This window comes from Coccinella septempunctata, chromosome 3 (genome assembly GCF_907165205.1).
Source record: "Coccinella septempunctata chromosome 3, icCocSept1.1, whole genome shotgun sequence".
NCBI classification, from domain to species: Eukaryota; Metazoa; Arthropoda; class Insecta; order Coleoptera; family Coccinellidae; genus Coccinella; species Coccinella septempunctata.
Genome location: NC_058191.1, coordinates 24257367 through 24274246, shown reverse-complemented (window position 1 = coordinate 24274246; position 16880 = coordinate 24257367). Strand labels below are relative to the sequence as shown.

The 16880-nt window shown below is 32.4% G+C and overlaps 3 protein-coding genes and 1 long non-coding RNA gene across 9 annotated transcripts in view; 2 read left to right on the top strand and 2 right to left on the bottom strand.

The window, feature by feature from the left end:
- LOC123310107 (homeodomain-interacting protein kinase 2) overlaps positions 1–7043 on the bottom strand; it is a 47255-nt gene extending 40212 nt beyond the window's left edge. For 3 of the 6 annotated variants that reach the window (XM_044893489.1, XM_044893491.1, XM_044893493.1), the window contains exons 1-2: positions 6744–7042; positions 3410–3745 (exon numbers count right to left, since the gene is read on the bottom strand). In XM_044893489.1, the coding sequence (XP_044749424.1) occupies positions 3410–3733 (324 nt within the window). In that variant the 5' untranslated portion in view covers positions 3734–3745; positions 6744–7042. Of the gene's footprint in view, positions 1–3405; positions 3746–6743 lie in introns of those variants that run through there. The other 3 variants (XM_044893492.1, XM_044893490.1, XM_044893494.1) reach the window with 2 other exon arrangements.
- Positions 7044–8986: 1943 nt separating this feature from the next.
- Positions 8987–10303, top strand: LOC123309445. The gene is made up of 3 exons (XM_044892572.1): positions 8987–9083; positions 9208–9489; positions 9602–10303. Exons 2-3 carry the CDS (start codon positions 9245–9247, stop codon positions 9762–9764), a joined length of 408 nt encoding a protein of 135 aa, XP_044748507.1. The 5' UTR covers positions 8987–9083; positions 9208–9244; the 3' UTR covers positions 9765–10303.
- Positions 10304–11994: 1691 nt separating this feature from the next.
- LOC123310032 lies at positions 11995–13079 on the bottom strand. The gene is made up of 3 exons (XR_006537319.1): positions 12790–13079; positions 12436–12720; positions 11995–12378 (listed from the first exon to the last, which is right to left on the bottom strand). It is a non-coding gene; the product is annotated as an uncharacterized LOC123310032 (long non-coding RNA).
- Positions 13080–13522: 443 nt separating this feature from the next.
- LOC123309265 (DALR anticodon-binding domain-containing protein 3) lies at positions 13523–15996 on the top strand. The gene is made up of 5 exons (XM_044892286.1): positions 13523–14402; positions 14456–14640; positions 14812–14945; positions 15626–15793; positions 15855–15996. The coding sequence occupies exons 1-5, from the start codon at positions 13708–13710 to the stop codon at positions 15972–15974; spliced, it is 1302 nt and encodes a 433-aa protein (XP_044748221.1). The 5' UTR covers positions 13523–13707; the 3' UTR covers positions 15975–15996.
- The last annotated feature ends 884 nt before the right edge of the window (positions 15997–16880 follow it).

Below are 16880 nucleotides of genomic sequence, written 5' to 3'. Positions count from 1 at the left end.
AGTAACTAATTCACAATCCGACAACTAGTATTATTAGGGGTGCCTTTTCATCCTTCAAAACGTAATAGGCAATAATGGAATATTAGGCCGAAAAAAAAATTTTGTCTTATCTCGGTTTCACAAAGCTGGATCGTGGAATCAACGCCTTTTTGACGGATGAACATCGGACTTGTTTTCAATCGATAATTCAGTCATTAGCATTCAGATTATCGTGCTTGCATCAAATAATGACCTATATACGCTCATTTAATGCTTCTCAATTGCTACTATCCAATATATTCAGAAGTGAAATATTTTCAGTGATTTCATTTTGTAAATGGAGTGATTGTCAAATCATTTTTCGAGAAATCGAAGTTTTGTGAAATTTGTCAGCATCTCCCTCAAAATCTGTCTCAAAATTGTGCTTTTCACAACTCAGAATGTTAAGATCAACAGTGTTTTTGGAAAAATATTTATAATTCATTCGAAATATAAAGCAGTTCATTGAATATATTCATTAAAAAGTACAGACGGCGAGAATTCAGATATATTTTTTATAAATGCAATACTTTTTGTCTCCACGAGATGGCGCAACCGTCGCGCAACGACACAAAGTGAGGTTAGCACTGATCATTATACAGGAGAGGGTAGTACGATTCAACTCATCGATAACGTAGAGTAGAGTTTGTGGTCTATGTATCTAAGAAATTCATTTTGTTATGGATTTTTAAGGCAAATCGGTCCGAAAATGTAGATCCCTAGCCTAGATAAGTTATTTCTTATTTGTAGAAGTTCTAAATTTATAAAAACCAACAAATTGAAAAGCTTTGGAAAAGATGAAAGTAAAAGTCTCATTCATCACTCAATATACTTCATCTATTGTTGTCAATGTTTCGGTTTTACGCCATCATCAGGTCACAATTTGATCACTGTTAGGAAATAGTACATATATTTGGTTCTTGAAGTTATTGTTTAAAGATGTCCTCAATTCGCTTACAATCTCAGAAGTTATAGCATAGCAGGTTCTATCCAACAATAGCAAAACACCTATAAATCATCAACAGAAACATATCAATTCACATAAATTAAAAGACTGTTATTAAACAAGAAACAAAATGAAAGTCGAAAAAACACAGTTTATACAAAATATTTTCGAGGTTAATCGCAAACAATATGTAACCCACTGCGATGAATCCTTCAAAACAGATCAAATCTTGATATTCGACATTAAAATTTATAAAAATTTTCTGAACAAGTTGAGCAAACTGTGCCTTGAACAGAATTTCATTTGTTTCGATGGCACAATATACTCTCAACCACAAGGACTAAGCATGGGCAGTCCTTCGCAGTCTATCACGTTGTATGGCATAAATGTTTATGGCTTGGTTGGAAAGAACCTTCGTCTTCTGTATTGATAATCCTTTCAAAGAAAAAATTCTTCTGTGGTACCGCTATGTAGATGATAAATTTATTGGATAGATTGGTGACTCGAATTAGTTATCGGATTTTTATAGCTGGTGGAACATTATAGATGTTAACATAGAGTTCACATCAGAAATGGAAGTAAATAATGGTCTAAATTTTCTCGACCTCAAAATTTCCAGGGCAGACAACAAACTCCATTTTAAAATCTACAGAAAACCCAGCCAAACAGACCATAGCAAAAATTCAATTTCTTGCTACCACCATAATACTCATAAGTTAGCAGCTTACAGGTCATATATGAATAGATTGTTCAGAATACCAATGGACAATGAGGAGTTCAACAAAGAGATTTCCAGAATCAAGAATATCCCTCAAGGCTGTGGTCCGTATATACACTTTGGTTTCTTCTGGTTAGTAAGTGAGCGGTCCGTAAATGTCGAATTCCTGACAATTATTAAAAAGAAAAAATAGACTTCTTACACCTGATAATAATAGAACAGATGAAATATGCAATTACAATATTACAATTACCTTTTATGGGAAGATAATATTTTAAAGCAACAGAAGGATATTAGATTTCTTTCATGACAGCAAATACTCTCCAACAAAGATCCTATACAACAAATAAGGAGTTTATAAACTAAAATGTGGTGAATCAGGCTATAATATAATTTACATAGATAGAAATGGAAAAAGCCTAAAGATAAGGATTAAAGAACAACTTATGGGCCAAAGAATTACCTCTAATAATAAATCAACCTTAGGGACACATCTGAAGGACCTTGGGAACGTTTTTTATCAGGACACCAATATTGAGCTCCTCCACCATATTGAGTATGGTTTCAAACAGGAGTTCAGAATTTTTAATAATTTTAATAAAGAATAGCAAGATTTAATCTGTGTTTCGAAGGATTCATCTCAGTGGGTGACAAATCTGTGATTAACCTCTAATATATCTCTTATAAACTGTGTTTTCTGGATTTTCATTTTGTGACTCATTTGATAACAGTCTTGGACTTCATGTGAATTGATGTGTTTCTGTTGATGATTTAGAGGTGCTTTGCTAATGCTGGACAGAACCTTTCTGCCATGCTATAGCTTCTGAGATTAAAAGCAATTCAAGGACATTTTTAAACAATAACTTCAAGAACCAAATACATGTACTTTTTTCTTACGGTGATCAAATTGTAACCTGATGATGGCGTAAAGCCAAAACATGTATGACAACAATAGATGAAGCATACTGAGTGGGCAATGAGACTTTTGCTTTAATCTTTTCCTATTGATTACCCACCTCACAATGGATTTCTGTCGAATAATAAAAGGGTTTGGTTTTATGATCAAACTCATCAAGTTTGATATTTAGCAATGCTTCTCATCAGAATTGTCATGATTTGAAGTGATAGTCTGAACTCTGAACCATAGATAACCTCTCTGAACTATGTCAAAAAAAATAAGAGAAAGTCGCAATTTTTTGATACCCCATTTATAACTCAAGATCAGTCTGTAATAAAATTTGATTTGTTGGATTTCTTCACGGTCCTTTCATTATAAAATAAAATGTATTATAAAATTATTTCCCTTATTTCAAGAAAGGGCATTAGTTGTCACTATAGTGAGTATTGTTGTAAAAATTCCATAATGGATATTTGTATACCACATTTCCTGATAATATTATTTTTGTTACATCTGAGTCCATATATAAGCCAAATCTTTCTACAAAACCATACAGTAAATTTCATCAAAAGAAGGGTTTCAAAAAAAATTCATTGTGATTTATTCCGATTCCAGTAGGTGGAACAGTATACATAGAGCTCTTGTAGCTCAACAAGGTAACTTAAAATGAAATTTTAAATCCAATTACATCATTTAGATGGCACAGTGATAGAGTAAAACTTATGAAGTATGTTTTTCTTAATTCATGAATGAATTTCTTATGAAAATGAAAGTACGTTTTGTTTAAAAGTAATAATACATATTCTACGACAATAGCCAGAATACTTACTTTTTGTCCACTACGTTGACAGCCGTCTAATAACTTGATTGTTGACGGTCGAATGAACAAGTGCTGCTGATTACTTGAACTTGGAATAGGACTGACATGGTTCTGATTAGTTTGACTAGAATTGGTTACTGTATGGGCAGTTTCTGAGGGTAAATACACTTCACTGCCTGATGTGGCGCCACTTATAATATGTTGTATACCATCCGTGATCCCACTACCACTTGAGGACGAAGCGTAAAAATCTGCTTTTCGCTTTCTCGAATGGCTTGAAACAACACTATTTGTGCTTCTCCCTGGAACCAACTGTTGGGATTGGATAAACATGTCATGGAACCACTGGAACAAAAAAATCTTGGTCAATCTAGTATTCTCAAAAATAACTCGAGCTAATGAGTAACACTACGTTACTTTTTTTAGTTTGATCAAAAAGGTATATTACAGAATGTAATGAATCAGAATTGCATAGGATTAATTCAAAGGAAACAAGCCATCCTGAAACGAATTTACTAATTTATAATTGTCCATTTCTTGGACAAATATAACCTTGATTTTCCAAATGATTAAATTTTTCAGACTTTCAACACAGCGCTCACTACATATTATTCATAAATTTATTTATAAACTTGTAACTAATTACATGAATTTTGCATAAAAAATTCAATGCTTGAGCACAGGTCTGGTATCATTTAAAAGCAAAACAATAGAAAAAAAAACAATGCTACAAAAAAATAAACATTTATATGCTGAATAACAAAATAATTAATGTTTTGCTTTTTTGAATGTAGATATAACATTCATGCCCACTTTGTAAAAGTTAAGGAATAATATGAATGATCATGTCACCAATTGAAGTTTGAAAAAGTGGACACAACATTTCTGAAACTATTGGATTACATAAGCGGAAACATTCTTGTGCAATCGAAAGATAAAAACAATGTTCTATTTTGAATTCATTTAATGAGGGCTTAAAAAGGACCTGTTATTTCATTACGCACAATTTACAATGAATCTCAAAAAACTATGTAAGTACTTCCAAACAAAAACTGAAATAAGTTATTGTTTTACCTAATTTTGAACGGATACAGTAGAACAGTTGTTCATCTTTATGTCAAAAGTCTTAAATACATCTTGAGTTGACAACATTCAATGAAATCTACATATACACCAGTTTCTACATATATTAACCTCCTGTGGTTGAATGCTCGTGAAAAAATGACTAAAAAAATTAGTCGTCATAGCCTACTATGCAATTTTGAAGGTTGTTATTCTGCGCTTGAATGTAATGCTTGGTATTCACTACAAGATTTTGTGTTTTTCTTTTGAATTTGATAAAACTATCAAGGAAGTCTTTTAGGTTTTGCATGAACCAGTTAGAATTTATTTTTAAGTTTTCATTTGAAAAATTAAGCTAGAGGTTACGTCATCGGTATGTTTACCTATTCTCACTCTTCAAATAATGTGGTACCTATTCTCACTCTTCAAATAAGCTGTATTCGGGTTCGGCTTTTGGACGGTCCGAGGATGGTTCTAGAACTGCGCAGAGGATTTAATACTAGGGCGCAAGAGTTTTGCGCAGTCCTAGAACAATTCTCGGACTGTCAGAAAGCCGAACCCGAATACGACTATAATGTGGTGCAACCTAAGCAGCTCTTTGCAAGAACTATGTTGAATTCATATGCATGAAACTGTATAATACTCTTCCATCACTCATTAAATCAGTCAGTATTAGCTTTCATATTCTTGTTAGAAATATGGGAGGATACTTTGATAGTTGTACCATCTAATCTGTGATGTTCAACTGTGACATGTTTTCTTTTCATTGTTTTTGTTATGAAGTAATTATGAAAATAGATCTTATTATTACAAGTGACATGTTTAGACACAAAATATCAACCTTCACTATTCCATAGCCTATGTCACATTCGTTATGCATATGATGTAAAATTTTTTGAATTATTCAACATTGCAGAATTTTCAGATGTTTTTTATTTTATTGACGATATTGCTGTATATAATATACTGTATATATTGTATATGAATACAATGGAAACATATCAGGAAAATCATATCAAACAAACATTATGTGGCCTTCTACAGGTAGGATTAAATTTCTATCAGTGTACTGAATTCATTATATCCAATTTTTGCCCTATTTCACAGACCCAATTTCAATGCTTGTATTGGTTCTTGAGCTTCGATATTGCCTTTGTAAGGATATTCTCAAAAACATGAAAATTCAGACTTAACAAGAGGTGGGATCAGGAGTATACTCCCAACTGTTATGCTAACTGCAAAATTTTGACCTTTGAGATATTGGTACACTTGGGGAGGTCTATATTTTCTCTTGCTTCCTACAAGATCATAAAGCCCTATCTGAATCAACAAACCCAATATCACAATAAAACAAATATTCTTAGTGAAAATATATCACTACAATTCAAATATTTCAGAAGGCAAAATAAGCACATAGGAGAACTAGTTTTAGGACAGGAGTATACGACAAGCATCTGCAAACTGATCTATTGGTTTGTTATGATCAAAGATATGTTTTCTACCATCCAATAAACAATTTCAAAACAAAGTTGGTGAAAATTTCATTATATATTCAGCAATCTCAAACTACATAACTTCATTCTAAGTATGCATTAGAGATTAAAACTTCGCTTTAATATTCATGTAGACAGATCTTTATTACAATTATATTTTAGCCTAACAGTCATATAAGCAACGGGGTGTTAACCTGTTCAGTTTTGAAATTAAAGAAATGCTGTAAGAAGCCATCACATTCTGCAATATTCAATAATAGTTATTGACACCATATCATAACTTATACTGCTATCTGTTATCCTCCCCTGTTCAGGCAGCCCAATGAACGTTTCGGTATTATGTGAAAGATGGTTTTATAGTTTTCTGGTGAAGAATCCTTGAAAAGAACAATATTGAGATGTCAAAAGCTTGGGACACAGGAGGCCTTTTTGGGTCATTCATGGTATATACGGTTTCAAATCATGTAATGTTTATAATAACTATCAGAAGTTAGACTGATGTCATACATCCTATCAACTGTTGATATCAGGAGGAATAACATTCCACAAAAATCAATATTACAAATAATGGAAGGATAGGGAACCTTTACATTGATTCAATTGTCTGAATCATTTTTGAAATCGATATAATTAGAGGTTCCAACGATTATGTATTCATTATTAGAAATTCGGGGGGGTGGCCATGGACAAACAAAAAATGGAACGAACTAACATTTCGTCATATACCAACATGTATAGTCGATCGATTCAATATTTAGTCACGATGCACTCCCAGCATAAAAACTCACCTCACAATAATTAATTCTTCAGCAACGGGCTCAACTTTCATACTGGCATACGGACAAAGAGTACTTAATAACCAGCCATTTTGGTTCCACGAATGTTGTAAATCCTTGTTTACAAATTACAGTTAAATTCCTTCCAAACATTACACACTTATATATCACTAACTCACATTTACACACATTTTATGTACACTCTAGTAGCCGAATGGTAATCAAAATTGCATGATTCGTCTATTTCGATTATTCTTTCATGATGTCCACACACACCAACTTTCATTTCTACTACGTACTTCCTTCTCAATTAGGGATGCGTAATTGATATCGATATCTCAGAATATCGATACGTAAAGAAACATCGTTTTTGTTTGATGCTATCTGACCTCAAATTACTTGAGCCGGTCCTTTAGTAGTCATATAATTAATAGATTTGAATTTAAAAACAAATAATAGTAATAATAGTAAATCCCTAAAATAGGGGTGTGAAGTTGGTCGACAAAACTGAAATGGAGTTGTGTCCAGTGGCGTACACTGAAGGAAATAGATAATCAACGCTGTAGCATAAATATGAGCTAAAAGATTATAAATTTGCACTGGGCATAAATTTTGAAATTCTTTTGAAGTATTACTTCAATCAACGATAATATTAAGTTCCAGTAGCAACATGGAGCCAACTGCGATATTAAAATAATTCATAAAGGCTCTGTGAAAGATGAAGGTATGAAACATGGGTTTTGTCGGGAATACCATTCATTAATGTTTTGGTATTTTTCATAATTGTGAAAACTATATAAGCCATCACGATTATCTCCAAAAATAATCGTCAATTGCATTTTCTTCCCACCCATCAGTGGTTTCTCCGGATTTGGAAAACAGCAAGTAGTTATGCAATACCAATTTTTTTCGAAAATTTGCATCTGTTCAAATTTTTAGCTTACTGCTCGATAATCAATGTTTACAGAATAGTTTTCTAAGGGATATTTCGCGAGATATGACAAGTTGAAAAAAATACTAATTCAGGCAAGAAAGGAAGTCTACGTGGCGGCTAATAGTGATAACGACGTAGGCTGTGGGGTTTTTTTCAGGAATCTTTCGGTAATTGGAGTTTGTTTTCAGTTTTCTTCATCGTGAGGGTTTTCGTTACATGCTCATTATTTTTTGATGTTGATTTATTGTTGTTAATTATTATTTCTTTTCTAAATCATTTCTCGTAGAAAGGTTTGTTAATTGTCTGCTCATTATCTTGAATGATTCTTATCTTTACTTCAGTATGAAATATTGCGAGAGCGAAGCCGCGGGTTTAAGCCAGAGATATAGAAGGGGGGAGATTGAGCTTCAAGCTGCGCGAACTGGCTAAAATCAAAGATATTACACACCAAGATAGAGCATAGTGAGAGAGAAAACGTCCTCGAAATAAGATAGCTATATGTTTATATTCTGATCAAAACCAAAACAATAAACCACATACAGCGATTGGTTGAAAAGACTCGTGTTTTCCGAAGTTATCCGAAGTGATGATCAAAACCAAAACAATAAACCACATACAACGATTGGTTGAAAGAATCGTGTTTTCCGAAGCTATCCGAATGATGCTGAATTGTCAAGCAGCGTTGGCAATATTTTTGGAAAAGTATATAATCCCAGGTTTTCGCTTCCGTTCGAGAGGAAATATGACATAATTATTTCAATGTAAAATGTATCGGCTATTGAATAAATGATAATACTGACAATACTAATGCTTGATGAATTCAGGATATGTTCTAAGCCAAGTTACATAATGAAATTATGTTCATAAATTTAATATAAAAAAATAAGGAGATGACGAAGAAAGAAGTTTGGCAACGTTGTTTATTCAACAACCCACTTCGAATGGCCACATGTTTACATATTCTCGAATCTTGAATGATACAAACGTTATTGTTGGACGATTTACGTGAAAACGGTGTTAGACAATAACTAGAAACTGCAAAAATGGTGAATCGCTGTGTGGTGTGCAAAAAAATCAGCAGTAAAAGCAATGGAAATCCATGCACCGGTAAGTAAACAACAACAAACGATATTTTTCCATAGGCGTAACTTGGGATACCTAGCTTTTTTCATTAGTCTCGTACTAATTTCGTATTGTTTAATTCATCACTAAAGAATTTTTCCTCTCATTAGAATGCCTACTGATAGTGCTCGACAGAAATTATGGATGGACCAGTTAAAACTGAAAATTTCAGAATCTTCCAAATGGGTATATGTTTGCTCTGACCATTTTTGTGACGAAGATTTCATCCTTAAATTTGGAAAAAAATGTTTGAAAACGGAAGCTATTCCATCCAGGATTTCATTGCCTGATCCTTGGTGAGTATTCTGAATATTTTGAATGTATCGAGTGAAATCAATCATTTAAATAATGTTACTATAATAAATCAAGGGATTACACAATTCTTATTGAAGAATCCTAATTTTTTATATTTTATTTCAGTTCAAGTAACACATTAGCGGCTTCAGACGAAAGGTATATGACCCAGGACCCATCAGATGTTGGTAAAGTTGGGGAGTCCTCAAAATTGATTGGTTCTGAATTATCAGAAACTTCAGATTTGTCTGCTACCGCAAGTGCTTCAGATTTATCTGCCACATTGACTGCTTCCGATTTATCTGCTACAGACATGTCTGTTGCTTTGGCCGCTTCAGATTTATCAGGCAAAGTGGATTCCTTAGAAGTATTTGATACTGAAAAATTTGCAGCACCACATACAAAAACGTGAGTGTATTGAATATTATTTTGAATGCATCAGGTGAAAACAATCATTTAAAAAGTGTTTGTCTTGCGATCATTTCCAACCATAATTTATGTTGATATGTTTTCATTTCAGTTCATGTTGCACATCGACTGCTTCAGATGGAAGGAGTGTGACCCAGACTCTCTCAGATATTGGTAGAGTAGAGGAATTTCCAAAACTGAGTGGTCTGAACTATCTAAAACTTCAACAGCTTCAGATTTGTCTGCTACATGCAATGATTGCACTAGTCTGTTGATACCCCTCATCAAAGAAACTACGTGTATTTCCTTTATTTTCAAATTTGATAGTATCTGTCCATTGTCATGTTGTCACACTTTCAGAATCCTATTGTTTCGTTTATATATTCTATTTTCCAGATCTATATGTACTAAAAATGATGGATAATTTTTATCTTGTAATAGTGTGGTACTCACCACATTTTCAATTGTGCAAAATGGTTGAAAACAAAATAATACTTGATTCAAGTTCAGCAATGAATTCAGTAATCTAATAAAAGAATTATGCTTCCTAATTAGTCCCTCTTATTATAAATGTTGCATATAAATGTTGAGCTACAGGATTATTGTGATATGTTTTTATAAAGGAATTTTTTGTCAGTATTAAGTTTTCAATCATTTAATAAGAACATTCAATCATTTAAATTTTAAGTATAATTTTGATAGACGCATTAACTATTTTGAGAATTGTCTGAGTCTTGTTATTAATTTATGTCATTGTACTGTAATGTTTTTCTGGATGAAGTTGTATAATAATAATTAAGAATTGTTCTTATAAGAAGTTGTTCATTTTTTCTATAGGAATATTTCTTCTATTCCTGTTCGACTACAAAAGCAAATTTTAATGAATTATTGCAATTAATTTCTAAATAAAATGTAGAAAACGATATTTAAGGCTATATCACATATTATTTTCTACTAAAATACTAGCTATCAACATGAACGAATCTGTATTTTTGGAATTATTGAAAAAATAAATTTTTCCTCACATCAGTGGTTTACCATTTTTTTTTAAAATCTAGATTTATCAAAAAATTTCCCTTGACAAAGTAAGCGAACGGCCTAGTGCAAAACCTGAAATAACTTGATGTATGGGCAATGTTATGGATCATACTAAACAAATATTTATTTTTTGGAAGAAACCAATCTTAGTCAGGAAGTTTTTCACGGAATATGAAGTTTGGATAGTCGACAATCATATGTGTGAATATTTCATTTTGACTCTCGTTAAAACTTCGGAGATATATCGGCAAAACTTCGTGCTTCAGATTGGTAACGCGAATTGATATCCCAGGGTTGAATAGGAGCGGTCTGCAAGCAGTAAAAGAAATTTTTTTACGGAATATCATAACCATTTGTGCGAAAATTTCTTCTAAAACTTCGGAGTTATATCGAAAACAATTCGTGCCTCAGGTCATTTCAGTTCAATTTAACGAGAAATTATATCAAACAATTTTATTTTCCAAACGAATTGATGTAATTATCAAATTCATATACACCCATCATTACTATTCTTCACACCGCTATAATAAAAGATATTACATATTATTATTCACAACTTTTCAACTACGCCACTGGTTTCTGTTTACTATTGCCGCGTTTGTTTGTAAACATTCAGTGTTTACTTTGCGGACAAAACATTCCATGCATTCAGTATAGGGATGCTCCATCTTGGTGTGTAATATCTTTGGCTAAAATTGAAGGCCGCCATTTGTCAGGAAATATATACAGCACCGCCTAAAAGTGATAGCATGTGGCAAGAGTTATATACAGGGGCACGTAAAATTCAGAATTTGAATGTTATGATTTCGTTGATAACAGTACTTGAAATTATGAGATTTCGGTCAATTCGTTTCTTATTTCTTCAGTACAATACAAAATGAATACCAAAAATGTCAACGAAGGAAAAAATTTTTTGTTTTATGTATTCTGGTGAATATAATGAGGTGTCCAAATATTGAACATATCATCTAAACCAATGAATCCTTTTGAATTATATTCAAGCGTTTGTAACCAACGATGAATTTTAATTTAATTGTCTTTTCTTCTTTTCTAAATAGGTAACGTTTTCAAAATAAAATCCATGATTTCGAAGATTCTAGCAATTTGGTCTTATGGGGTAGTTTGATATATATAGACTTCGAAGCGTCACCAATATTTGGTTTGTTCCAGAATCGCTTCTTTTCACTATTGTTCCCTAATTACGATCAGAGGAAAGTACCCTGAAAAATTGCTCGCCCACTTTCCTTCGAGATGCAATTCTGGAACTCTGCTTTTAAGTTTTAATTTTAATTTTCTGTTTCTAAGGAAACACGATTTTGTCTATCTGAAGGACACTAAATTTTTTGCACAAAGTGGATAAATTGATCTGATATTTTTTATTGGAAGTAAGACATGATATGATGAAAGCTAACAACTCGATAAATTTGTCAGTAGCTGCTGGCATTGAATATATAAAAGAAAAAAACATTTTTCTATTCATTTTATTTATACAATATTGTATATCCAGTATCGATTGCTGCATAAAATCAACTGATGGAGTCTTCTAATTGCAGAACCTTGAATTTTTCAGTATAAACTTTTTACAGATTGAATATTCTAATTTTAAAATGAGATCTGGCAATATTTTTCACTGAAAGAAAGCCATAATGTCTTCCAATCACTGAAGAATATAAAAAATGTTCTTTCAAGGAAGGGAACAAATCATCAACTCGATCATAAAATTTTTGGGCTTGAATTATTGCAAATGCTTCGAGAAAATTTTCATCCCTTGAAACTCTATTTTCAGTTGAAATCATCAAATTCCTGATTGACATATCGTTATAATTCCATATGATGGTACATGAAGTCCCTCTGAAACAAACAAAAAATAAAATCATCTCAGTTTCATATTAAATTATCTCATCTTACCTTAATTTTTGAAGAATATTACAATTCCTTCAAGACTGGAACTTTTAGGGTCACAGTATCATTCTCTACATTTTTTAAATGTCTCTTCATCAATGTGGCACTGAATCAAAAGATTTCTTCCAATGATGGGCAGCATTTTCAGAAATACGTTGATCTTGTCTCAAAAAGTCCATCACTTCTTTCATGTGTTGTATTTTATTTTTAAGAGACTTAATTGTATAATTTCCTTCTATATGGAGTTTTTTCAATTCGATGAGTCTTTTCATCAATTTTGAAGGAGAAATACTGAAACAAGTTTAAAAAATTTGTAAATCTATCAAAGATATTCAAAAATTGATATAATTGCGAACTTACCTATAATTGTGAAGTAAGCCATCGTAAATATCCTGCTATTCAGCGAAAAAAGCTAATAAAACCACACGAATCCGCTGAATATCACCAAAAATACGTTCATATTTGTTATTATTGTTTACATTCTTTTGACTTGACAGCAGGCAATGGCAGCTAAATGACAAGAATATTCACTAAATTGTTAGACCGTGATCATAATACCGTGCTATGACCTGACAAATGGCGGACCCACTTTTGTCCCATGAAAATAGGATGCGCAGTGGTCGAAGCTCAATCTCCCCCCTTCTATATCTCTGGTTTAAGCTAGTTTTTTATAAAATATGTAACAATTTCAATATTGTGCGGAGACTCATACTTAGTTCATGAAATATTTCTTAGAATATAGATATTCTATGTTCTAAGAAATATTTTCACTTTTTAGGGTAAAATTGATCTTTCCGCCAAAAGTGTCAATAAGCACAATCTGACATGAAAATGTAAATTTTTTTTTTATTATGATTTGATAATGAAGGCTTTGCACAAGTTTTTTTTAGGTATGTATTAATGCTGTGACAAAATGAAAATAATCGTTTTACCTCAATTTTTCATCAGGTTGAGTTTTTACTATCCTAAAATATTTCCTGAAACGGTAACAGTAAAGAAAGTAATTTTATAAACATGTTTCAAATTATCTATGGTGGTTTTGTCAAAGAAATTGTCAAATTTGACATCTTTGATTTCCTAACCTAACCTAACAATAAGTTTCCATCTCTATGGATCCAAGATAAATATTTACTTTACTACTTCCAAAAATCATTGTTGTTGAACTATCAGTTGAATTGATACTATTCTTTTTGTTTATACAAAATCGTATCTTTAAAGATAATAATCATTAAAATCTTATGCTGGGGATAAGTTAAACTGGATATATATTGCCTGACCATGGAAGTCGAAACCAGTAATATGTATTTCGTAGACAACATAGTGAATGATATATGCGAATCTCTTCATGTACCAAGATTGAAAAATAATATAATAAGAATTCATACAAAGAAAATTGAACAATTAGGTGAAATAAGTTTTCCACTCAAAATGAAAAATTGGCCCGATATTATTGAACACAAAAATGAAAATTTGTCCACCGTATCTGATAGTGAAATTATTGAGCAATCTTCTCAGAACACGAGTGAAGTCGATTTACAATTGAGTGTTGGTGATCTTAAATGTGAAAGTGAAAAATGGTGTCTACCATTAACTGATGTGAGAATTATTAAGGACAATATCCACTTGTATTTTCGGCGACAAAGAGCTTTTCAGGAAACCATTCAAAGTTGTTTCAGTATGGAAAGAAACTATGGAGCCATACAAGACTGTCCCAAATATTCCTTGCACATATATGATGAAAAATATTCATTGAGTCAGTATACAGAAATAGATCTTACATATTTGAGAATGATAATTTTGAAGAAAGTGATACAAAATTTGATTGACTTTAAGCTACAGCATTGTAGTGACTCTCAGAGCATTAAATTATATTTAAGTAATAAACGTTATAGTGATACTAGTATCCTGTGTGGCTATGTTATCAATGGAAATGGTAAAAAAGATTCTATTCTATCTGCTGAAGAATTATTCAGGTTTATAACTGAAAATTACTTTCTGAATTGTATTTATAGCTGAAGTATTTTAGGAAACGTTCTGTAGATATGAGACTTATGGCTGAGCATAAATATGGGTTGAGGAAACAATCTTCCCAATTGTGGGATGAATATTTTGAAAAACTTGGTAAAGCCTCAGTAACTATTGAATTGCTTCAAAATAAGCCTCACAAAAATGTCAGAGTTTCTTTGAATGATCTGAGCTGTGCAAACAAGGGTGAGTAATCTCTGGTTTCACTAAACAGTAATTTCAAATAAACATCAAACTGTTTGGATCTTTTTCTCCTTTGTGGACGTAATACAAAATACTTAATTCTATCCAAACTTTCGGCTTGCAATGCATATCATAAAGAGATATATCAGATGTTTTATTGACATCTATTTGCAGGTGCATCTTTCATCTTCTACAATTGTGCAAGACTATCAACTCTGTTCAAAGAATTCGAAAGAAGAGTAGCTGATGGAATATATCCTCCACTTAGCCCTATACATAATATTGATTTTTCACTTCTGAACCAACCAGTAAGTATTCTAGAACACATCTCATATAGCCCTGTCTCTAGACTTCATTATTATAAAAAGATATGAAATGGTATATTCAAAGTGGTTTGAGATTGTCCAATCGATGGATTATATATGGTTGTGCATAAGTCTGGAATGAACTTAATATGTCTTCAACCAATAAGTAATGAAAACGCTGAAACCCATCATTTGATTTCAAGTGACCCTCATTTTCTAGTAATAAAATTGAGTAGTTTTTTCAACCCCCTATGTGAGGTTGCATAAATTCACACTAAGTGTGGGTTTATGCAGCATCAAATAGCACTTATCAGTATCAAGTATCATATAACAATTATGAAGTAACAAATGGCTGAATGTAACCATAAAATTGTGTTTATAAGAATATGAACGTCTTTTTTTTTAATATTCGATGCGGGGTTGACTGTAATCTGTCTATGTCTATGGGTGACACTCATCCATAAGAAAATTTCACGAATCTTTAGGGAGAAAATTTGAAATTACTCAAAAAGGGTGTATAATGGAAAAACTGAAGAACTTTTTTGAACATCTCAATAAATCATTATTTTGGTATATATTCTAGAAATTTCCAGAATTAACCTCTACTGCGTCTGCTATTTTATGATATTCTTATACATTTGGTAAAATATAACTGATTATTTGAATCATGTGTTTTTTTTAAGGAAGAATGGGAGCTTTTATTTGTGTATATAATGCAGTTTCCTCTCTTGATTCGTTCATGCGTGAGAGATGCCGGTAAAGGCATTGTGAATCCTCATTATTTGGTTTCATTCCTCTCCAGCATGTGTTCTGTATTCAGTGTTTACTATAGAAGAATAAGGATCCTTGTGGTAATTATGTTCTAATGATTTAAGTAACTGTAACACTCAGTATCCAATTTTTTCGTTTCAGACGCCGAAACCCCACTTGATACCAACACTGAATGCTAGGATTCATCTTCTGAGATCACTGGAACAGATTTTCCATAAAACCTTGGAATTGTTAGGTATAGATCCAATTGAAGAAATGTGAAGATAGTAAAAATAATTTCATTAAAACTCTTTTTTTCCTGCTTTGGCTAGCGGCTATGCATGAGCAGAAAATTCATGCTCCTTATATCCATTTTGTCGAGTTTGGGTAGAAAAAACTTCTCATTCATCCTGACATACCTGACGTTCAGAATGGGCCAATAAACAATTGGTAGTGGTGGACCAATCTATCAAACGAACTGTGGGCCCAAAGCGATAGCCAAATTGGTGCCCCTTTCTATGGATTTTCCTCTGAGATCTCGAGTTATTCCTTATAGGGAAAAAAGCAAACCTACCCTGGTGGCTTCTAGTCAAAGACAAAGTTCTCTACTATCTTGGGTGTCAATGATAACACTTGTACGGGCAAACAGAGTTTTTTCTGAGGTTTTTATCTCTGTTTTTTCATGTATCATACGAAGATATGTATGGTACCCCGTTGATATTTTTCCACTGCTTACACTGAGATCTGGAATGAGGAACACGTCAAAATCAGAGTTCACAAATTTATCCAGTATATCGAAATAGGGATCACCATACTCACAAACACACAATCATAAAATTCATCAGTTGATAGCAATATGAAACTTTATTAGCAGTAATATACAATTTAGCATTAAATAATTGGCACAACTGTACAAAGGCAAGAAAGAATCTGTGAAATAAACGGAAATATGTATCAGTCATCAATCAAATAAAAGCATAGATAGAAATCAAAAACAGTCTCTTACACACAGTTAAACGAATTTTCAAATATTATGTAAAGACTGCAGTGTGAGAAATGGTTGAAAAGTGAACTAAACAGAAAGAGAAGGGTGTCTGATCTCCAACGCATCTCGGATGTTACGACTCGTTCGCCAGCCAGAACCAAGACTTCAAGTTATCGGAAAATGTGTACAGAATTTAATCTGGA